We start from the raw sequence: 24306 nt of genomic DNA on the forward strand, positions 1-24306 counted from the left end.
GGTTTGAGAACATTTAAAACGAATACAGAATGACAGGATACGCATGATATAGAATCTGTACGAAGATACCCACATTACAATCAAAACCCCCGGAAGAACGGTAAGCTTTGACATGAAATGTGGGTTATTGCAAGGTGCCGTTCTGTCTTCTCTTTTCATTACTGTAACGAAGGAGACAGAGGAAAGTACACCAAACTATTGAGGGTGAAAAAAAGTAAAATCCATGTTTGCTTATGGCAGACGTCTGGAAAGACCAAAGGAGACCAAGAACGCTTAAACGTGTGGCCTTAAGGTGCCGATGTATTTTGTCTTTACCCAGGAGAAAAAGTGAAGTGTTAGTCAAGGAAAGTTATTGGCAATCAGTGGCGCATGTCACAATGGGCATAGGCTGGACAGACAGCTTCAGATGACTCATTTCAAGCATCTTGGCAGCGTTCTCTCCGATACAGGCACTATAGACATAATTAAATCAAGTATTAACTTCTATCGGATGGTTGAAGACATAATACTGAATAAGGAAATATCACAGAAATGTGTCATCTACGAAACCTATTAGATGCCTATTTTGACTTGCTTGTGAAACATGGACCATGGGAAGTAAAAGACATCAGCAGAATTCGGGCAGCTGCCTCGAGTTTTGTTCATAGTACGGTAGGAAACACGTGAAGGGATACAATACGAATTGAGGAAATCCGAAAACAAGTTAAAGTTTTAAGACTACAATGCAAAATAACCGGAGCAGGGACTGAGGTCGTACGGATACATGCGACTCGTGGACGTTGACAGGCTATCAAGACTACTGACGGATTTGATACTCAGACAAAAGCCTTACACGAGGGTATGGTATAATCTGACATCGAGCAGACAGGACATACAGAGGACAACATCTGTGAGGGAGGGACGTTTAAGAACGTAACTCGTGAAGAAGCTTCATGTAAGATGGAACGACGTGGGCTTGATGAGTAATATATCTGTTTTTAATATGTCTGTAGGGTAGTAAACTCAAGAATCCAAAAAATGGTTTCATTTAATATTCTACGTTTCCCACTTTTAACCAAATTTTATTTCATTACAATCACTCGTCTTGTCATGCAAGTAGCGATTAAAAATGAAAATGACATTGATTACAAAATTATGGTGCATGTAAATGTTTGGTACATTTATATGTAATAAATACTGATTTAAAAGGAAAATTTTTTCTTTATGGAGGTAGATATTTTTCAGCGATTTCGTGATTAGGAGGTTACATCGCTTCACAATCAGCAGGTCATCTCACTGGTGAAATTTTTTGTACGTAACGGCATTCGGAAAACTTCAGTGTCCATTTTTCCGTGTGTTTTTGGCAACTGTGTCTTCCTGATTTAGGAAACTAATGCCCGTGAACTGACCAAGTCGCTTGTATGAAGAAAATACGAGCGGGCCTAATCTGCCTTTAAGAGTCTCATTCTAACCACACTCCCTCTACAGCCACAAACTGTTATCCCACAAAAATTGGCTTGTTTCGGGTAAAACTTCCGGACCGTAGTCCATACACAGATCTTTTGTAGCTTCTCGTACCCATCTGAGTATCACATTTAGAGACAGAACTGACGAATGCAAGGAAGGTTTGAGGGCTCTGAACTTCTAGAGAAGATCATTCGTCACCTCATCCCGAATGTACGGTTATTTCTTACCGGTGATTTTTTCGATTAACAGTACCACATTATTACTTTTTTCGTACAAAATAGCCATTCGTATTTCATTTATCACTCGTTCTGCTAAAATTTTCACAGTGTTTATTGTCTTTGTACAAGCGCTGTCTTAGCGAGAACTAGTCCCACGAACTTATTTCATGTTCTCTACACGGGCACGCATGCCCGCTACAACCAACTTTCAAGTTTCCATAATGAAACAGTTACTCATGTTCGGCTAAGATGACGTTAACACTAGTTTATGTTGTTCTCGTACCTGTTTTCCTATACCTACAAAGCCCTCCTTGTTAACGTTGGGCGACCGCTTTTATTTCTTGAAAGCCTCTTCAAATTATTGAATTTGTTTAGAAATTCGTTTGTTCCATTGTAGAACATCCGTCGATAAAGCTCCACATCACCCAGTTACGAAGGGTAAGTTTCCATCTCGTCCTTCCGAAAGTAATATAGCGTGCAAGTGATACTGTAGAACAAAGTAACCTTTGGCGACAAACTGAAAAAGAATATCCACTAGAATCTGTGTGTCCCCACAAACCACAGCTCCGAACTTGCGTCACCGAAGAGCCTACCTACGTGCACGTCATTTCTTCAGATCATCGAAAGTGTTGCCAACATTGCTCTGAGAAAACACTTAAGAAAAGACAGAAATATAAGGGCACAATTTATATATAACTATAATCTGGTCTATTCCCACAACTTAGATATGCGATGCGTTCTGTACCCTCATCGTCATGTACTAACGAACAAGGGTATTTATGGTAAAATATAAAATCAGAGATTTAAACAATACATTTTTTAATATATAAGGTGTTTTCTGTTCTGAGAGAACAATCTCAAAAACTGCACGTCTGATTAAAAAACTGGAACCTCGCTCACTAATTGCGTGCACCTCGTCCCTCATTTCCTAAATAGTTTCCTTCATAACTGCACTGCGTTATTTATTAGAGGGCAAGCTATATGATAAACTGAAGTGGCTTACATTTAGGAATAAAGAGGTAGGAATGTCTTATGCTGAAGCCCTTTATGCTCAACCTTTTCTAAACAGGGTACAATCGCGCGTTTCTTTTTGTCTGGTTAATGAACAGTTCTCCACCGAGAAAAGTTTACAACCACAAAAAAGGTACCACTGAGGGACAGAATGAACTGCATTTAATCGTAATTCCCACACTAGCATTCCTCAATTAAGAGGTGAATCGGTAATTAGACTACCGTTGCCGAATTTGAAATTTAGAAAATAATATCCGTTTCATATTTCCTGTCGTGGCAGTGATTTCCAGAATCGAGTAACATTTTTCCAAGGCCAGGGGTCGCAAATCAAAATGCAGTTCAGCAGTTACAGATAACCCAATTCCTCTGCTCGTGTATTTTCTGGTTAGTAGACTTTCACAAATCAAGTAATCGACGTAACAGCCAAGCGAAGTGGTACAGTAGTTAGCTCCTCACATTTTGTAGGACAATGGTTCAAACCTGCTTCCAGCCATACAGATTTAGGTTTCCTCTCCTTCCCTGACACCAGCTGAGCTAGTCCATCTCTGACAGCAACCCACAGCAACCGTCATTCCACACAACATGCGGTATTGGACTGGTTACGTGAAGTTGAAAAATCGGTGTTCAAGGTGTGGAATAATTGGTGACAAACTCACTATCTATTCTTTATCGATGGCATCTTAAATGGTAATAAATATCTAACTTTCTATGAGGGCAATATACCAGTACTGCAGGCAGATCTTCACTTGGACTCACGACAGGTAGTGTTGTTCCAACATGGTTGTTCAGAATATTCTGTAGCAGTGTGAGAAGCAGAATACACGTACAATTGTGAGTGGATCTAATGAGGTGGTCCAGTGTCTTAGCCTGGAAGATTGCTGGTTGTTTCTTTGCCTTGCTTTTGATAATGGAATTACTTTCAGAGTGAAGTTTGTATTGAAGTGCCAACAATGCGCGATTACATGATTCAATATAACACCAACTCTTGTCAGCAGACTGCATTGGAAACTTCTCAGATGTGTCCAATTGTGTCAGTTCGGAGATAAGTGAATGGAAGTGAACGTCAACGTTTTTACTGTCAATTCTCACGAAGAAACACCCCACAGGTGAGATGTGAGAACACCTCAAGCTTTCTCACAATTACTGAACACATGTATTCCCTTTTTTCTCCAGTCCGTTTTTCTCGAGATAGTATATTTTGGAACTCAGTTGTGTTATTTGTCTATTGCAGCTCCATATATTGTGTAATGGCAGTAGTGCTACATTCAAAACGTACGTATTTATTCCCACAAAATCCTAATCTCCAATAACAATAGGATATTCCATTTAAGATTTCAATTTTACTCCCCACTCCACCTCAGGGGTGGGGCACAGGTGTCAATAATAATGTCACAGTCCAGCACTTTTCAATATATTGAACCCGTTTTCCCATATTAATCCGATGCATGGTTTTGATATTTCGTCTCCAATATAAAAAAAACACATTTTGTGATATACCCTCTATCAGTATGGTTTAAATTTCCACTCAAAACGTTCGTAGTTTTGTGAAAGATTTTCACGGTTCCATTTACTGCGGTGGTTTAAACGCACTTCGAGACATGCTGGAGATAGATTAATAAATATTTTATCAAATTAAACCTATATAAAGACACGATTTTGCCTCCCAGAACCCAGCACCTAGCCTTCAATAGCGCCAAGGAGCGTAGATGCGATGACTAGTGCCACATCACAAGTCAAGAAAGCGGTTTCTATCACAGTAAGCTAATCGGCACAAGAATAAGGACTAAGAAAGCAATTAGTTATGAGGTTCAGACAACATATGCTAGTACACTAGGTCTGGAAATGTTAATGACCTACCAGAAACTTACTGTCGTTTGACCTCCTTGCACACTGGCTCTTGTGTAAGTGATCTGTCTTCTGCCATTATGGCAGACAGGGGCTTTCGTCGAAGACAAATTTTCGCTCCACACTTCTTGGCTACATCTGTGATAAGAGTCAAGTCTAAGGCTAGTGCCAATAGATTCTGCCATCATGCAGATCCACGGGTAAATTTTGTCAGTACTGGAAGATAAACATATAAAGCAGAAAACTGCAAAGGGTTTTTACATCTAATAAGACCACTCTTAAATACATGTCTGCTAAGCATTACATGCGTATAACATCAGTTGCAAGAAGAATGAAAAAATGGAGGTTCTCAATTGACGTCTAAGCTTGGTTAATACAAAAAAATCAGGACACGTTCATGTAATGCGAAAACAGTAGATGGCAATCTAGACTTGTCTCAGTCGGCAATTATTTTTAGTTTGTAGAGATATCACATAAAAATTTAAGACATTTAAGTCTTACAAAAATCCTTTATACAGCTATGTTCGTTTAATTGTCTGTGGAGTGCACTGTAAAAGCAGCTAAAGGATAGCTATTATCCAAATAATTGTAGTTTCTCTCAAAAGCTATATAAAATCTAAATTTATAGCTTCTAAACGTACGTAGATTTACTCAGTATGTATTTGAAATTTTGAAAAAGTCTCTGAATACCAAAGGAGACGAAATATTCAAACCTATCATTTCGCCGAAAACTCACTAACGGTAGCCTGAGAACGTCAACAAGAACCACTCGTCAAACACACTGCATCCACCACCCATTTAGTTCGTCACTGCTTTAACGACTGGATTAAATTTCCAATTTTATCAATGGCATGCACATTTAACGTTTTTACAGAGGAAGCGATACCATACGTCGTGCACAGGTGATTAATTAACACTGCAGCGCAGACGATATTTAAAAACTTGAGAAAGTGATACAAGATGTTTCAACTTCTATACGTCGCCACCTGGATATCTGCAATGAAGGTTATCCGCGTAACGTCCTTGCCACCTAAACAAGTAGTATCATTGGATAGCATACAAGAGTATTGCGTGACGTGTTTTAAAGATGGGTAACAAGCTTGTGATCGATGGTTAAAACTCGTCATGATTTAATAACCATGTTTGTTATGAAATCTCCAATATTGGAGTGAGATTTTTAGTTATATGATGCGCTTGTGTACGACACATTGTTTGGAACTCGACATGCAAAAATTCTCCATCATGTAACCTTTGGGTCTTAGCATCCAGAAGAAATATGCCACGACCAATGGAGGTTCAACTAAAATTACAGTTCGAGTAACGTTCTAATTAAATCGTCTACCTGACTACACACGGTTTGCAGCAGTTTGCTGGAAATAATTGTACGGTAGGTATAAAAAAGCAGCCTTCAAAGTGGAAAGTAGCTTCAGAGCCTCCCATTAACAGTTCCTGTTCACTGCCATCGATTTATTGGACTCTTCGCCAAAAAAGAAGCTACAAGTCGCGTCATCTTCCGATGACGCTCAGTTGCTTGCCCAATAAAACTGATGCCCTGTAATGCAGTGTACTGCTTGTTTGTAAGTAATAATTAAGAACTCACTCTTGCACTCTATACCTGTTCTCGTCCTCCATGTCAAACTTCTTGGTATATCTAGTGTACGTCCCTCAGCATTGTATGCAACATCATTACTGTAATAAATTTATTCCCCAAGCGAGCCTGAAGCTAATAATAATAGCGTTCCTCACATCTCCCAAGGAATCAATTTCGTATGTTAGAAAGCTCACTGAAACATACAAATATGATGTTGCCAGCTTCAAGCTGCTCCTGGTTTTAATATTTTCAACAACAAAATATTTATCCAATTTTTACAAGATACTATTCAGTTTTAACAGTCTACTACTGTTAGAAGAAAAGTGTGAAGGTTTGCATTCATATCCCCCACCAGTTCACATTCTCCATGGAGAGCTGTGGATGACAAACACATTACATATGGCACTTTATCATATTTCAGAATATGCTTAAGTGCCACATGTAATCTTGTACAATGTCGGTGTTGGCTCGATTTCAGTGGAGTTATAAATACGTTTTTCCAGTGTAAGCCATAACCATAAGACAACCTAATAATAATAAAGTAAATTAACTTACGTATGAGAAATGTACATGGCCTGACAAATCTCCAGCATTATTTTGACGATAAATCTGACGAGTATTCGTTGGTGCTGGAGTAACTCCATCTTCAGAAAAAGTAAGTAATCAAGTCTTTCCAACACAATCTTGATTCAGCAGAGAACCAACGTAAGGATAGATGTTAACATTCTACACAATAGTAATTTGAAAACTTACCCCAAGTACGCGTCGGCCCAGCTTCATGAGGAATGAGAGTTGGCTCCGCTCCTCCTGCACTGGCTCTCATGGGCATGGGTGCTGTTACTGGCTCGGCTCCTTCCCCTATGACCCCGACAGACATGGGCAGTGACACTGGTTCATCTCCTTCACCAACAGCCTCAAAGGTTATGGGAAGTGGCACTGATTTTGCTCTTTCCCCTCTGACTTTAACGTGCGTGGGTACAGGCACTGTCTCTTCCTGATGCGCACTGGCCCCAATGCACACAGGTGATAGCGCTGGCTTGGCTTCATCCTCAATGGCACCACTGGGTGCAGGTGCTGACACCACCTCAGCTCCTTCCCCACTGGCACCAATGTGCGCTGTCACTGACTTGGTACCTTCCCCAATGGGCTTGGGTGCTGGCACTGCCTCTGCTCCTTCCTGACTTGCACCAATGGGCACAGGCTCTAGCTCAGTTCCTTCCCCATTGGTCCCAACATGTACAGATGCTTCTTTACTAACAGGTTGACTGGCGGTGGCTGAAACTAATTGGACTCCATCACTAACGACCAAAGCTGGGGTGTGGTGGTCTGTGGTTCTAGGTGGATCACTGCCTTTTGACTCTACTGGTGACTGCTCGTCTTGACTTATGCCTTTAGTTTCATACCATGCCTGTGCTCCTTCACCTTTGCTGTTATTAGCACTGGCTGGTGTATTTCCAGAAGCATCAACAAATGCAGTCTCATATGACAGTTGACTTGATTCACTACCAGAGTCAGTGATTGGTGATGGTGGTGGTGGTTGGGTTACTGTGCTACTTGAGAATTTACCACTTGTTGCTGCTGGTGGCTGTGCTTCAACACCAGTGGCCTGTTCTGTCGATTCTATATCCTCCTCCAACTTTTTATAAGATTTCCACTGTGGAGGTTTCCTCATCTTAACAATTGTTTTGGTTTTCTTTTCCTCTCCTCTTCGCTCATTGTCCCTGTAAACAAAGTAATCTATGGGCTAACAGCTCAGTTTTATATTTGACGACATTTCGTAAAATGTGAAGCTATAATATAGCTGAAGACAACTGCTTATAATGAAATGCTTTAAACGTGACTACTTTCGGTAGGATGTACAAAGTTGTAAAAATAAAAACGTCTTGGATAGATGAATACTTAAAATATGAAATTAAGTTATCAGTTAATTGGTGAAGAAAGTTTACACCAAAACGTACTCTGTCATGTGGCCTCCACTTCCAATAAGATCTCTCTACCTCAATAGGTCCAATATTTGCATTGGAGCTCCAGTTATTTTGGGGCAACTCAAAGGCCTTAACCACATCTCATACCTGGTTTAGAATCCTCTGACGACAGACCTAAGCAAAGCAAAGTTGTCCTCAGCTCCAATCCTAAGATTGGTTCAAACACTTGTGTGCTTTTACTAGGCAAAGTCTTGCTCAAGGTAATGTGCTGTTGCCTTCCTCTGTTCTTCGAACTGACTTACCCAGCCAGTTACAAGCGTACCTACTGTCTAACATGGTCTGCAAATAGCACACAAGGCTTTTCAAATTAAATCGTTTTCAGAGGTGAAAGAGCTATATAGAAGGAAATGTACTTGTAAACAACACAGGTGGCCATTAAAATTTCAACATTGGGAAATAAGTTAGATAACGAACTTTCACTTCACATGCCAATCACTGTAGTAAGAAGAAAAAGGATGTAGCGCACATGATTTGGTACATGTTGTTGTTGTGGTCTTCAGTCCTGAGACTGGTTTGATGCAGCTCTCCATGCTACTCTATCCTGTGCAAGCTGCTTCATCTCCCAGTACCTACTGCAACCTACATCCTTCTGAATCTGCTTAGTGTACTCATCTCTCGGTCTCCCTCTACGATTTTTACCCTCCACAGTGCCCTCCAATGCTAAATTTGTGATCCCTTGATGCCTCAAAACATGTCCTACCAACCGATCCCTTCTTCTAGTCGAGTTGTGCCACAAACTTCTCTTCTCCCCAATCCTATTCAATACCTCCTCATTAGTTACGTGATCTATCCACCTTATCTTCAGTATTCTTCTGTAGCACCACATTTCGAAAGCTTCTATTCTCTTCTTGTCCAAACTAGTTATCGTCCATGTTTCACTTCCATACATGGCTACACTCCAAACAAATATTTTCAGAAATGACTTCCTGACACTTAAATCTATATTCGATGTTAACAAATTTCTCTTCTTCAGAAACGCTTTCCTTGCCATTGCCAGTCTACATTTTATATCCTCTCTACTTCGACCATCATCAGTTATTTTACTTCCTAAATAGCAAAACTCCTTTACTACTTTAAGTGTCTCATTTCCTAATCTAATTCCCTCAGCATCACCCGATTTAATTGGACTACATTCCATTATCCTCGTTTTGCTTTTGTTGATGTTCATCTTATATCCTCCTTTCAAGACACTGTCCATTCCGTTCAACTGCTCTTCCAAGTCCTTTGCCGTCTCTGACAGAATTACAATGTCATCGGCGAACCTCAAAGTTTTTACTTCGTCTCCATGAATTTTAATACCTACTCCAAATTTTTCTTTTGTTTCCTTTACTGCTTGCTCAATATACAGATTGAATAACATCGGGGAGAGGCTACAACCCTGTCTCACTCCTTTCCCAACCACTGCTTCCCTTTCATGCCCCTCGACTCTTATGACTGCCATCTGGTTTCTGTACAAATTGTAAATAGCCTTTCGCTCCCTGTATTTTACCCCTGCCACCTTTAGAATTTGAAAAAGAGTATTCCAGTCAACATTGTCAAAAGCTTTCTCTAAGTCTACAAATGCTAGAAACGTAGGTTTGCCTTTTCTTAATCTTTCTTCTAAGATAAGTCGTAAGGTCAGTATTGCCTCACGTGTTCCAACATTTCGACGGAATCCAAACTGATCCTCCCCGAGGTCCGCATCTACCAGTTTTTCCATTCGTCTGTAAAGAATTCGCGTTAGTATTTTGCAGCTGTGACTTATTAAACTGATAGTTCGGTAATTTTCACATCTGTCAGCACCCGCTTTCTTTGGGATTGGAATTATTATATTCTTCTTGAAGTCTGAGGGTATTTCGCCTGTCTCATAAATCTTGCTCACCAGCAGGTAGAGTTTTGTCATGACTGGCTCTCCCAAGGCAGTCAGTAGTTCTAATGGAATGTTGTCTACTCCGGGGGCCTTGTTTCGACTCAGGTCTTTGGTACATACAGAGTACAAAATTCAACACAAATCCTGTCGCCTATAGTAGCAAAAATGGCGTTGGCGTTGACGTAACTTTGAAGGCATTGTGATGTGTTAGTTGAGCACTTGGCATACCCGAAGATGCTAGAAGATTGGAACACGATGACCTTTACAATGAACTGAGTGCCTCTATAAGATAATGAGGAATGTAAAAGCAAAGTCACAAGTGATAACAGAATATTTGAATTGAACATGGATCCCCAACTGAAGAGAGGTGCCACAAATCAGAAATATTGATAGGTGTATCCATAACGTTACTAAATGCAACTACAGGTCATTACAACAATGATTAACTGCTAGATGCATTAACGTGTTTCTAGTTACTGAACAGACAATGTAATTACAAAATGCGAAAAGAATGCAGAAACATACAAAAAAAACGTTGGTACAGGTTGGTTGATTTTTTGTAATTGTGTTCATGAAAATCCGCAATGATTGCTAAGTAACTTTATAGCCTAAGGAAAAAGACTCAGGAAAGTACCAACTAGCACCAGTTCTCCCACCTAAGTGCATATGGAGTGCAGATAGCTGGCTGTAAGAATTCAGAAAAACGAAACTGACTTTAAGGAAAAATTCTCCGTCCCATAATGGTGATGTATATGTGGCTCAATGTTACCACTCAGCTGCTACTCAGGGAGCAGAGGACAGTTGCAATAGTGGCCAAGAATTCAGTCCTGGTACCTGGTCTGTTCTCCAGCGAAGCCATCTCCCTCTGCACTGCTAAGGTATACCTTATTGTAACGCCCCAATATAGTGTATCTAGCAGGCACTAAAAATTAGTCAATTCTACCCGGCACCTCCCAGAAGCCGAACCACCTTTGTCAATAACTAGTAGGCTGACAGCTAGGGACAAATGCTGAGCAAGCTGCGACAAACATTGAAGCCACCACAACACAGGGGAACAACTGAGCACACAGTTCTAAAAGTGAAGCACAATGACATCATGGAAGCCGAGAGAGAATGTCGTACTTGGAAAGCAGAATGTCCGAAGAAAGACTAGCTATAACACAACAATAAGTGCAAGTGTTGAACCAGCAGGAAAGATCCTCAGAGAGTTTGCTGATGTCACTAGGAGATCTGATAGCGAGGAAAAAACTGGACACATGAGACTTTCACTCTGCAGCGAAGTGTGCGCTGATATGAAACTTCCTGGCAGATTAAAACTGTGTTTCGGGCCGAGACTTGAACTCAGGACCTTTACCTTTCGCGGGCAAGTGCTCCACCAACTGAGCTACCCAAGCACGAGTCACGCCCAGTCCTCACAGCTTTACTTCTGCCAGTACCTCGTCGAGTCTCGGTCCGGCACACAGTTTTAATCTGCAGGAATTTACATATGAGCGCACACACTGCTGCAGAGTGAAAATCTCATTCTGGAAACATCCCCCAGGCTGTGGCTAAGCCATGTCTCCGCAATATCCTTTCTTTCAGGAGTACTAGTTCTGCAAGGTTCGCAAGAAAGCTTCTGTAAAGTTTGGAAGGTAGGAGACGGGTAGCACTGGTCTATAGATTGTAAGCTGCTCAGGTAGTCAGAACAGAGAAGAAACGACTCACCAGAACGAACGGATGTACTGAAGTGCACAAGGTGTGGCCACAAGCTCTATGGAGAATGTACTGCAGCCAACTGGCAAGGGGATGGTGGCCTCTGTGGACAGAGGAAGAAAACATTACCATCATCTCTAGAGCCGTCGGTGTAAACAACTTCAGAGCCCTGGAACACGTCAAGAATCGAGAGGAAGTGGCAGTAGAGAGCGGCGGGGTTAACAGAATCCTTAGGGCCTTGCGAAAGGTCCAGACGAAGCTTCGGCTGAAGTGTACACCATGGAGCTGTACGTGAATGGACCTGAAGTAGAGGTGGTAAAGGGAAGGACCCCAGTTTGAAGAGAAGGGATCGCACACAAACCGCAGTCGTGAGCCCTGACCTGGGACGCCAATTGAGAGATGAACTGACGCTGGTGGAAAAAAGACTATAATTCGGATGCTCAGGGGAACTACGAATATGTGAAACATAACTGGCCAGCAGTTGTGCACGTCGGATCCGCAATGGAGGGACACTGGCCTCCACCAGGACACTGGTCACTGGACTCAAAGCTCCCGTCGCTAGGCGAACGCCATAGTGGTGAACTGGGTAGAGTAAACCCAACACTGAGGGCGCCACCGATCCGTAAACCAGACACTCAGTCAAGGTGGGACTGAGCAAGGGCTTTGTAGAGCTGCAGAGCGTAGAGCTATTTGCACCCCAGTTGGTGTTGCTCAGGCAGCGGAGAGCATTGAGCTGCTGCCAGCACTCCCACTTAAGCTGACGAATGTGAGGTAGCCAAATCAATCAGGAGTCGAAAACCAGTTATAAGAATCTATTTTCCTCCACTGCAGTGAGTGGATCGTCCTGAAGGTAAAGTTCAAGTCCCAGATGAACGGTAAGACGCCGACAGAAGTGCATGAGACACGTCTTTACAGCTGAAAACTGGAAGCTGTGAGATAGAGCCCATGACTGCATCCTGTGAATGGATCCCTGCAGGCCACGCACAGAAACAGCAGTACTGGAGGAGCAATACGAAATGCACAAGTCATCCACATGCAGATGAATGGAGACCGACGGTCCTACAGCTGCTGATAGGCTGTAACTGACCACTAAAAATGGAGATACACTCAATATAGAGCCATGCAGAACGCCATTTCCTGAATACAGGAGGAATTATGGGAGGCACGAACTTATACATGGAAGGTATGGAGCGACAGTAAGTTTTGCATAAAAATTCGGATTGGGTCCTGGAGACCCCACTCATACAATGTGGCAAGGATATGATGTCTCCAGGTAATGTTGTATGCTTTACATAAGTCAAAAAAGACGGCAACCAGGTGTTGGCGTCTGGAAAACGTTATTCCGATGGTAGACTCGAGAGACTTAAGATTATCAGTGGTAGAGCCACCCTGGCGAAAGCCACCCTCACAAGGAGCCAGTAGGCCACGTGACTCCAGGACCCCAACCAAACCGCCGACACACTATACGTTCCAGAAGCTTACAGAGAACGGTGAGCCTGATATGCCGATACCTATCCACATCAATCGGATTTATACCGGGATTTGGCACCGGAATTATGGTACTCTCCCACCATTACGATGGAAAGACGCCATCGCACCAGATCCGGTTGAAGATGAGGAGATATCGGTTGTAGCCAGACGAGAGACGTTTAGTCATCCGACGGTGGATCCAATCTGGCCCAGGTGTTGTGTCAGGGCAATGTGCAAGGGCGCTGAGGTGGTCTTACTCTGTAAATGGGGCGTTATGGCGTCACTGTGGCGTGTAGTGAATAAGAGGACTTCCCATATTCCGTTTGAGGGTGCGAAAGATTTGTGGATAGATCTCTGACACAGAAGCTCTAGCATAGTGCTTAGCTAAGAGCTCAGCAATTGCATTTGCATCGGTAGTGTGCACGCCACCGTTGTTAACGCCAGGGACACCTGATGGTGTCTGGTACCCAGAAAGACTTCTGATCTTCGTCCAAAAATGGTAAGTGAGGTATGGCACCCAATGGTCGACATGTACCACTCCTAACACACTTGCTTATATCATTTCAAAAGCAGGCAAATGCAGACAAGGGGCAGCTTAAAGGCTATTAAGTGCTCTAGGCAAGTGTGCCGCTTATGTTTCGGTAGAGCTCGTCTACTCTCTAATTGCATCAGCGACTTACGGCGACCACCGAGGGACACTGTTTCTCTGGGAGCACCCTAGAGAACGAGGGATCACGTTTCTGCAGCAGAAGAGATTGTTGTCGTGACCTGCTCAATCACAACATCCTTGGCACCACGTGGGGGAGATTCAACAATGACACCAGAGGTGAAGGCTACCCAGTCTGCCTTGTTTGAAGTCTATCTAGGCAGGCGTCCGAGTGTATGACGCAGTGGGAGTAACAAGAAAATGGGGAAGTGGTCACCATCTCACAGGTCGTCATGTGCTCTCCACTGGATAGATGGGAGAAGTCCTGCACTGCAAATTAATAAATCAATGGCCGAGTAACTTCCCTGAGCCATACTGATGTGTGTGACAGTACCAGTATTTAAGAGGTGGAGGTGGAGTTGGGACAGTAAATTTTCGACATCTTTGCCACAGCTATAAGCATGATGCTACCCCAGAAGGGTTTATGAGCGTTGAAATCTTCCAAAAGTAGGAAAGGTTTAGGGAGTTGCTCAATCAGTGCAGCCAATAAGTTCAGGAGTACCGCACCATCTGGAGGGAGGTATACATTGCAGACAGTTATCTCCTGTGTTGTCTGTATCCTGACGCCCACAGCTTCAAGAAGATTTTCAAGGGGCACAGGCTCACTGAATATCGAGTTCAGGACATAAACGCAAACTCCACCTGACACTATTACATTCGCTACAGTTCTTGTAATATCTCCTGTAGCGACAAAGGGCAGGGGTCTGCATTGCCAGGAACCAAGTTTCCTGTAAGGCAATGCAGGGAAGGCATGAAAGACTATGAGGCAGTTTACACCTCAGGATCACCTGCTACCACCGAATTATTTCCTGTCAGAGTCTGGCGAGATCTAGGTCCTCAGCAGATGCCAGAATCTTCACCTCATCCTCAGATGCAGAGCTTGTAGGCAGCTGTGGTGAGTGTGTGTGTGTGTGTGTGTGTGTGTGTGTGTGTGTGTGTGTGTGTGTGTGTGTGTCTGTCACACCACACTTGCTTTGGTCTTGGGGTCTTCTTTCTGGATTTCTCTAGCTGGGAAGCCCTTGCTGATTCAGTCTCCAGGACTGAAGATCATTAAGCCCTATGACCAGCTGCTTTTGGACACTTCAGCCACTGGCGGGTGTCATTTTTCCCCACTAGCACAAACCAGGGAAGGGAGTGACCCAAGGGACCCCTTACTAGTGAGAGGGGCCGAAGAGAACTTACACTTCTCCAGCTGAGAAGTGGGGACTGGTGTCCCTGATGGTTGGGGGGACAGTACTCCCGAGTTAGGTTGTGCAGGAGCAACAAGGAGGAAAGTGCCGCCGTCTCATAGTGGCAGCACAAGAGGGGGTGATAGCCACAGGATGTGGGCACTGAAATTTCCTCTTGGCCTCAGTGTAGGTCAGTCGGTTTAAGGTCTTATTTCTTTATTTTCCTTCCTCACTGTAAAATCCTAGAGTCTGGTGAGCAAGGGGAATGATCCTCTCCACAGTTGACACAGATGGGAGGTGGGGCGCATTGAGTATTTGGATGTGATAAACGTCCACAATCTCGACATATGACGCTGGAAGTACAGTGGGAAGACTTATGGCCAAACTTGCAGCACTTACAGCACTGCATTGGGGGAGGGATATATGGCTGAACATCACAGCCTCAGACCATCACCTTGACCTTCTAGGGGAATGTGTCACCCTCTAAGGGAAAGATCAAGGCACCAGTGGCATCCTGATTATAACTCTGACCCCGCTGGACGCGAAGGAAATGAACTCCCCACTGCTCTAAATTGGCACCCGTCTCTTCGTCAGAGTGGAAAAGGAGTTTCATGTGGAACATAATACCCTGGACCATATTTAAGCTCTTATGAGGTAAAGGGAAGAACCCCAGCTTGTGAGAAGCGAGTAATGCCTGTGACTGGGCAGGAGATGCCGTTTATATCAAGAGTGACCCTGAGCGCATTTTGGACAAGCTCTCCATCTCTCTGAACTTGTCCTAAATGCTCTACAAGAAACTTAGACTTCATTGAGACAAAGGAGTCTCCATCAGCTTTCGTACATATGAGGTACCAGGGTGAATAAAGTTTACTGCCATCCTTGCCCTGGCGTTCCTCCCATGGTGTGGCCAGTGAGGGGAGCGATTTAGGATCATACTTCCTTGCATTGTACTGAGACTTAGAGCACTTAGGGGCTGTTGGCCTTTGAGCACCAGCAAGTGATGACATGGTTCATTTCATCATGTGTAATCCACCCGGATGCCACCCACTCTCACCAGGGGTTCTCCCCAGGGGCGCCACCCAGCTGTAGCAAAGGCCACCTGGCAGGATGTCCATTGTCAGGAGTCCCGATGCCTCAGGGTGATAGGCGTCTATTCCTTGAAATATGTTAATGGTGCAGGCATCAGCACAGTGATCCCTCTGTAGGCAGGGGGCTACAACTGACAGGGTACATGGAGGCCCCCAGGACACTGGACTGGCTACCGTGCTGGATACGAGTTGCAAAGAATTCCATCATCATCAGCACAGAAAACTACACTGCATAGTGGATGGAGGGGAACGCAGCTACGACAGTGTCCTCCCTCAAGAAATGGAGGATGAGAACAGCAATTCCACGACGAGAAAGTGGGCTAAAGATCTCTATGCACATTGGACGTTATGCACCATATAAGGCACCCTTCCCCAGTTGTCTCGCTCTTAAGGAAAATGTTGAAAAATGGAGGTCAAATCGTACAGGGGACTATCACATTAAGGCCAAAAGGTGTGAGACTTAGTCTCTTATGACAGGCAGGAATACTTCAGGCCTATTCTAACCCCCAGGCCTGTGATGGGGAAGTTCTGGGAAGAAAACAATCTGAAGGGGATACCTGTGGTCCTAAAGAGATCTAATACAAGAAGAACATGCCAAACTGTAGGTTATCTGATAACTGGGTAGGTAATCATTCTGAAGCTTTGAGGATGGTGGTGCTGAAGCACCTCCGATGAGAGCACGTCTAGAAAGGGCACTTTATGTTCAAACCAATCTTTGGAATGACTGTCTACTGGAGTAGATGTAGAGACCAGACGCGGTTGGTTACCCGAGCTGCGAGTAGGGGTGCGGGTCGAGGCTGACCCAGCGCGCCACGTGCTGCAGGCTGCGCTGCAGCTCGCCCAGCACGCCGTCCGCCGCCGGTCTGCGGGTTGCCGGGCGCCGCCTGGCCGCTGCCGCCGCCGCTCTCGCTGCCGCCGCTGCCGGTGCAGAGAGAGGCACAGCGGCGCCGGCGTTGAGCACCGTGGCCAGCAGCACCTGGCTGTCCTCGATGCGGTCTGTGTCCACGAACGTCGGCATCAGGTACGCCATCAGCTGGTTCCGGAAGTCCGTCGACAGCTTCGAGATCTCGTGGTGCGTCAACAGGTGTGCGGCATCTAGCTTCACCTGGAACGGGCCCGTTTATGGTGTGTAAGCAGTGTGTACGTACTCCAGGACGAGCGTTGTACTCTGCAATGGAATGAGTGCCGTTTTGGATCTTCCTGCCAGAGTAAAGCTGGGTGGAAGACCAGGACTAATTAGGGTTTTAAAACTGAGCACACTAGTGCAGCGTGTAAAATTTGTTCTGGAAAATATTTTCTTCTGTGGCTAAGCCTTCCTCCACTATATTTTCTCTTCCAGGGGTGCCACACCCGCAGGTATCCAAGAGATCACCTATAATGGTTCGGACTTACGTATGTGTGATGTCAATAGCGATGGCGACATACAATTAAGTAGAAGAAAAGGTTAACGAACTGTGTTATTGAGAAATTTTCAATATTAATTTTACCCAAGTTAAAAATGGGATTAAAATTCACAGTCAAAAGATATTAATGATCAAAGTAACTGACCCCATTCATAGACTCAGTGACGGCGAAGAATTACAGCCCTCTAGCGGAATGAACTCTAAATGACTACAATATATGCATGCTGAGTAACTAGTAAATACGAAAGGAGAAGTAGCAAAAATTAAATTACAGGCATAGGTATCACATTAAAGACTTTGACAAAGAGTGCATTTCTGGCCAAAACAAGTCTGCTGTTTTGAAAGACATTAAGAGGAAGGGATTTCTGAGAATTTATATTTGAGGCATCTCATTGTATAATAGTGGGCAAACAGGTGGAGTCGAAACGTTTGAGATGTGTTAATGCGGAAGGATATTAAATTGGGTGGACTACAAGAAGGATAACAGAAGTGATCCACAAAACTACCGTCCATTATCCTTGACAATTTGTTCTAGAATACCAGAACATATGAGCTTAAACATAGTAGGTATCTGTAACGGAATGACCTTCATGCCAACCAGAAGCATTCCGGAAACCTCTATCATATTAAACCGAGCTAACTTTTTTCACATGACGTAATGAAAGTCATGAATCAAAGCTTGATGGGATACTTATGCATTTCCAAAAAGCATTTTGTTCAGTCCACTTTCTGGGGAGGACAACCACAGCTCAGACACGTTATGAATAACAATCCTCAACCATTCGAAATGTCATTAAAAATTTTACAATTAAAAACTCAATCGTGTTATTTCCAAAACATGTTTAGCTGTTCGCAACTGCGGATTTCACGTCAGCATCTTCATCGATAGATGAAGTAACTTATGGTGTACTCCAGGAGGAGTCTGTTGGCACCCTGTATGTTCAAGTGTATTAGTGACATTGCAGACAAGGATAACTTCAGATTTATAGCAGATTACGCAACTATCTATAACTAATAACTGTCTGAAAGAAGCTGCACAAATTGTCACGTCTAAGTGTTTTTGGAACAAAAAAAAAATTCTGATCTTCACCGTTTATAACAATGTATGTATTTACATATACTTGAACAAAATATTTGTATATGTGAAAAATCTATGACGGTATCAGAAACCTGATTGTTACATGGACAGCAAGTAAAAATAAAATATTTCAAAGTGGTGTGAAGATTGGTAACTTGCTGTAACTCTTCATATGTGTAAAATTGTGCATTTCACAACACGAAAAAACCTTCTCCTACGAATACAATACCACTGAGTCAAAAATTGAATCTTAATTTATATGAACAGCTGTGTGCAACAATTTGTAGAGATATAAAAAGGAATGTTGACGTCGGTGAAATATGTGGCAGACTTCGGTTCGCTTGTAGAATACCAGTCAAACGCTAACAGTCTAAACAGTCTAAACAGTCTTCAGAGAAACTGCTAAAGAAACTTATTTCTAGAATGTGGCGTGAGTGGAACCTGTAACAAATGGGACTGTGGATTTTTAAAGGATACAAAGAAAGGCAGCAGAAATGGTCACGATAGAGAGTCACGAAGATGCTGAAGGAAATGAACTGGCTGATCCTTAGGGCTACACACAAGATGTTCCGTAAAGACCTACTGAGAAATTTGCAGAACCACTTTAAGTATTGAATCTAGAAATACATTGCAATGCCCTACATATCGTTGCCTAGTGATCACGAATAATGGGCTAATAACAGCGCACACAGAGGCAATGAAGCAGTCCTTTCCGATCTGCATACGTGAATGGAATGGGAAGGAACCCTAATAACTGGCACAATGGGCGTCCCTCCGCCATGTAATTCACAGTGGTTTGCAGAGTACGGAGATAGATAAACGCAATAACTGGTGGGGTCAGCCAGATCCAACAGGGCTGAGGCTGCAGCGGGAGGAGATCTACCTACCTACCTACCTACCTACCTACCTACCTACCTACCTACCTACCCCCCCTCTCTCTCTCCCCTTCTCTCTCTCTCTCTCCCCCCTTCTCTCCTCCTCCTCCTCCCTGCACCCGCCCAGGGGCTGGAAGACCACACTATCTCATCTGCAGGTAACATTATACAATGCCACACAAGAAATAACTTGTTCAAATATGTCCGCTGCTTTAACTTCAGTGTCTAAATTTGAAGGTAACAAGCCAGCTAGCTTCAGTATTTGCTATCAGGGTAACAGAAGGTCACTTTACTAAAATGAGCGCCACTGAAAGAGGCACTACAGCAGCTATTATGTAGAGCGGCTTGTGTAAAAATGTATTAATGGACCTCTTTAATGTCGAGATGCATAGTCTCTAAAGAATTTCAGGCTCATGGTAAACTTCTGCATTAAGACATCTATGCAGTTTTTAAGTCTTGTCATGCACAGCTTGTTGCCGTGGCTACTGAATACCACTCCCTAGTCCATGACAAATTTGTTGCAGTATAGTCAACTATACTTTCAGTTTTAGGCCATCCTTTTTGTGGCCTTCTTACCAAGTTTATTTTTGACTTGGTTTCCCGGGATTCCGACGTGTCTGTGCGTCCAGAAAAAATTGGCCATGAGGAGTTTCGGAGCTCAGAGAGAAGTTCTCCAATTGATAACACGATAGCGTTGGAGGTAGCTGTGAATTATGGCTTTTAGGCTATTCCAAGTGCAGTAACTAGAAGTGAAGGCGTAGTACATAGCACACGCGATCAGACGCCGACACCATGCGTGAACTTTAGGGATTGTAAAGCAAAATTATCAACTTGCGGGAAGGAATGTGTCAGTCAGGCCGTCTGTCAACTCATCGCCTTCAGCCATACCATATGGATTTCTCCTATCTTAAAGTATTCCGAAACATTACGTCAACGTTTATTAACGATAGTACTATCATAAAAAATTTGTGACCGAGGATTTCATAACAGAGGAGGTAACATTAGAATCATCGCCAGATCTAAAAGTAACTTGAGATGTGGCCAAGCGTAATGTTAGGGCGTAACATTATTTGTTAACGGCATGACAGTCATTTAGAGGACAGTTGTCTATAGAGAAAAACTAAGGAAAGATTCAAATATTTACTCACATAGGGATAAGATTGAGTGCTGTAAAAGTTACCAACATCTTGTTTATATTCGAAAAAGGAGAATTGTTCGCAAAACAATATATGTTACAACATAAGTCAACTGCAGTCAGTCAGCTTATAAAAATACTTGAGTGTAAATTTATGGAGATATAAAATGGAATGATCACATAGCCTTAGTCGTTGCTACAGCAGGTGGTAGATTTCGGTTCGTTATACTGAGAAAATGTAAAGGATATTACGTAAACGCTGGTGCGACATATATTAAATATTGTTTAACTACATGGGGACACAACCAAACAATATTTAACTTACACGAGAGCGTCAGGAAAATGTTGACACCTGGTCTGCAATAGGCTAGAAGAAAGATTAATTCAAAAAAAGTCTGTTAGAACACTTTCAAAAAGCAGTGCTATACGAGTAAACTACGAAAATACTACAGCCTGCTACGTATCGCTTTTACAGTGATCACGATTACGCGATCAGTTTAATTAGTCTGCGCAGAGGCATTTCAGAAGTTCTACCCATGCTTCACACGGGGACCAAACTGGTAGAGAACATACGTGATCCAATTTAAGTACACAGATGTTGATAGTCACTTTAAATCAGAATAGATAAAACGAGAAGAGTTAATATTTAATTAACAACCAAATTAGCAATTCTATTGTATAGCCTTCCAAAATTATTAATTCTGGGCAATAGTCAATCAGCTTCATCTTTATATCTTTCGTATACTTTTTCCGAAGGTACGACTAAAATCCACTAAAATGAATTTGATGATAGCCTCAGGTTGAAACCAGTTACTTTGGAAGATCAGGCAATTGCGAGGGTAGAAACTAGTGGTGGTTCAATGTTTAAGCTGTGTAGCTCCTAGACAGCAGACCAACTTGTACGACTGCGCAGTGACGTAGAGCACGTAGTTTTACTATAAGGAATTTAACAGTTTCCTGAGAGTAGCAATACGTTTGACACAAGTACAATCAGGAATTTACTATCACAACCAGCCATATACACTACGTTTTAGAAACGAGACATTCTGACGATTTCACATGCGTCTGAACAGAAATTCGGTAAACAGGTTTAGAAATTCAGTAGACAGGTTCATGTAAATCGCAACGTGTCTAGGGCGGACGCTTTGTTTACACGTTCCCGTCTTCGGGGTGACATCTGACTGCCAGCAATCGTATGGCTACAGGATTTCCGCTAACAAGTAAACGCGACTGTAGACTATTTCGATACTAGCTAATGGTTATTAACTTGTATGAACGATGGCGCTCGCAATCTTAATTCTAAACTGGCAGTATCATCCTGATACTACTTGTAAAATCGTTACGCCGAATTCCTTTTATCTGCGAGCCGATACAGTCTCTCCAAAGATGCGAGGCACTATTAGACAAGTCGCAACTCAGATTTTCTATTCGTATGGAAAGCAACATTCACTACTTCACCAGACGTTTCGTTGATAATCTTTAGAGTCCATTTTACTCTTCCTGGCATGTTCACGACAGTAATGTTATTGCTAAGAGGTTCGCTTCTCCACTTATCACGGACAAAAGAAATTCCAACTCTCAAATGACTGGCTAAGAAACCTTTTCTGAAAGTGAAAGTAATTACGAAATTCCGACAATTCGCTGTGTTTCGCCAATAGCCATCGTGAAAGATATTACTTATAGAGCAGAAACAACTATCTGACTATCAAGACTTTCAGCAATGTGTAACAACAGAAGTTAATCACTTCAACTACTGCGATTTTTTTTCGTAGACATTCTTGTTGATACCAAGTGTATGAGGAACTTAATGTATCAATTTTGGGAGGGCAAATAGTGAGGTTCCATGAGAAAAAACTACGGAATGTGCCAACTAGCAACAGAACTATCGCTTTTGATAGCAACAAACCTCGGACCACGCTACACAACAGTGTCATCATAACAAATAGTTTCATCGGTGGTGTCACAAAAGAACGACAGTACTACGAATTTCACTATAGCTATCCATCGCCTTTGAATCGACATGGCACTCATTCGGACACTATATTGTCTTGTGTGATGACAATAGCTAGCCTTTAAATAGAGGACATTTTTAAAATATATTTCGTCCTATTAGAGATTTAGAACATTCTATTCATCAGATGACTACAGTGCATTTACAACGCGAATTATTTGCAAATGTTTAATGTTTACAGTGCCATGATATGTCCTTCGGCGAAGAACAATTTTAATTCAAAATAGCAACGAAAATAGTGGACAAATTCAGGTTAAAAAAAAAGCAGTAAACGTATGACTCATGTACTTCAATAAGAATGTCCAGTTACTTCCGAAAACATTTCTCGTGCAGTGCGAAATATGACTTTCGTGGAATTATCTATATTACGTGTTTTTATACATTTAGTATTTTGTTTTCAGCTGGAGTTTATAGGCGATTCTCACTTCCATTTCTAATATATTTCAATTACTTTTCCACTCGAGGACTTCGTGGCGCAGTAAACGTTCAACCAGATGGCAAACAGTTTGTCTTAAGTGCGGTGTAGCCATATACGATTAACAAAACGATTGATCTGGTGACTGTAGGAAAAGAAACTTCTTAGAGCTGTAACTGGACACTAATGAGAATACCGCGTGCAAGGAACCACCACGACACTCAGATTATGGCTACCACAGAAAAAATAGCTTCCGCGAGGTCGTTTGAATAGCATTTCTTCAGAAAACGAGCCTAATTACTTAAACTTCAATATTCAGCCATTGTTCTCGTCTTGACATTAAAAGCCCTTGCAAACGTGCCAATCGTCGGACAGACCAATTTCGTGATCAGCCTACATATGTCCTGACCGACTTCACTCAGCAAGTACAGCACTGGAGCGATAAGAAACAGATTGCCGTCGGGTAGTTGGCAAGACAGCGCTAAGTACGGCACAATTTGCTGGTTGAAATATTGGCGGGAGTCGGGTGAAGTGATGGTGGTGGCGAGAGGTGGTCAGCTGCCTGTTGACAAGAAAAGTTGGTCGGTCGATTGACCAACGAGCCTAAACACGTCCAGTTCGTCGGTCGGTCGGTGCGGAAGCTTACTTCAGGAGAGACGTCAACACGCCACTAACGTACCTTGAAGGTCTTGACGGTCTCGATGAACAGGTAGACCCTGTTGGCGGCCCTTCCGATGGAGGCCACCAGCGACACGTAGTACGTGCTGCTGAACCTGGCCAAGACTTCCTCCAGTTCTCTTTCCCGACCCCTGCCCTCCTCTGACGCTTGGCCAGGGCCTAAGTGCTCGCCAGGGCACGCCCAGGCGTTGGAAGGGCCAGCACCGACGTGCAGTTGACTCATGGTGTTCCCGTCTCGTGGATGACCGGCGGAGGACTGCCAATTGTCCACGCTACTCCTCGGCCTTCCGCCGTCCGCTTCAGGGGGCGCCACTCGATGGTTAAGCGCCGCGAGAAAAGTGGCGGACGGTTCGACTGCGCGTATTTGCAGCCAAAACTAACTGCAAGCGCCTATCTCCAGCAGCAATGCTGACGACACCGCCTACTTATGTAGCTATCAAACCCTGCGACTCTCCCATGTCCCACTCAAATGCTAATCTCCTGTCGAATGGTACAATGCGTGGAAACTGAAAGTAAATCCAGAGAAAATTCAAGCCAAAATTTTTGTTCGCACCACTCGGCGTTTCCGCCAAGATTTCCAGGTCTCCTTTTACGACCAGGCCATCCCTCCAACAAAGTAAAGCATTTAGGACTAATCCTCG

The 24306-nt window shown here is 43.2% G+C and overlaps 1 protein-coding gene across 1 annotated transcript in view; it reads right to left on the bottom strand.

The window, feature by feature from the left end:
* LOC126335065 (mucin-4-like) overlaps window positions 1-24041 on the bottom strand; it is a 40211-nt gene extending 16170 nt beyond the window's left edge. Inside the window, exons 1-3 of the mRNA XM_049997947.1 lie at window positions 23667-24041; window positions 16838-17175; window positions 6865-7832 (exon numbers count right to left, since the gene is read on the bottom strand). Coding sequence (XP_049853904.1) covers window positions 6865-7832; window positions 16838-17175; window positions 23667-23888 — 1528 coding nt within the window. The 5' untranslated portion in view covers window positions 23889-24041. The remainder of the gene's footprint in view (window positions 1-6864; window positions 7833-16837; window positions 17176-23666) is intronic.
* Window positions 24042-24306: the final 265 nt, after the last annotated feature.

This window comes from Schistocerca gregaria, chromosome 2, assembly GCF_023897955.1.
Source record: "Schistocerca gregaria isolate iqSchGreg1 chromosome 2, iqSchGreg1.2, whole genome shotgun sequence".
NCBI classification, from domain to species: Eukaryota; Metazoa; Arthropoda; class Insecta; order Orthoptera; family Acrididae; genus Schistocerca; species Schistocerca gregaria.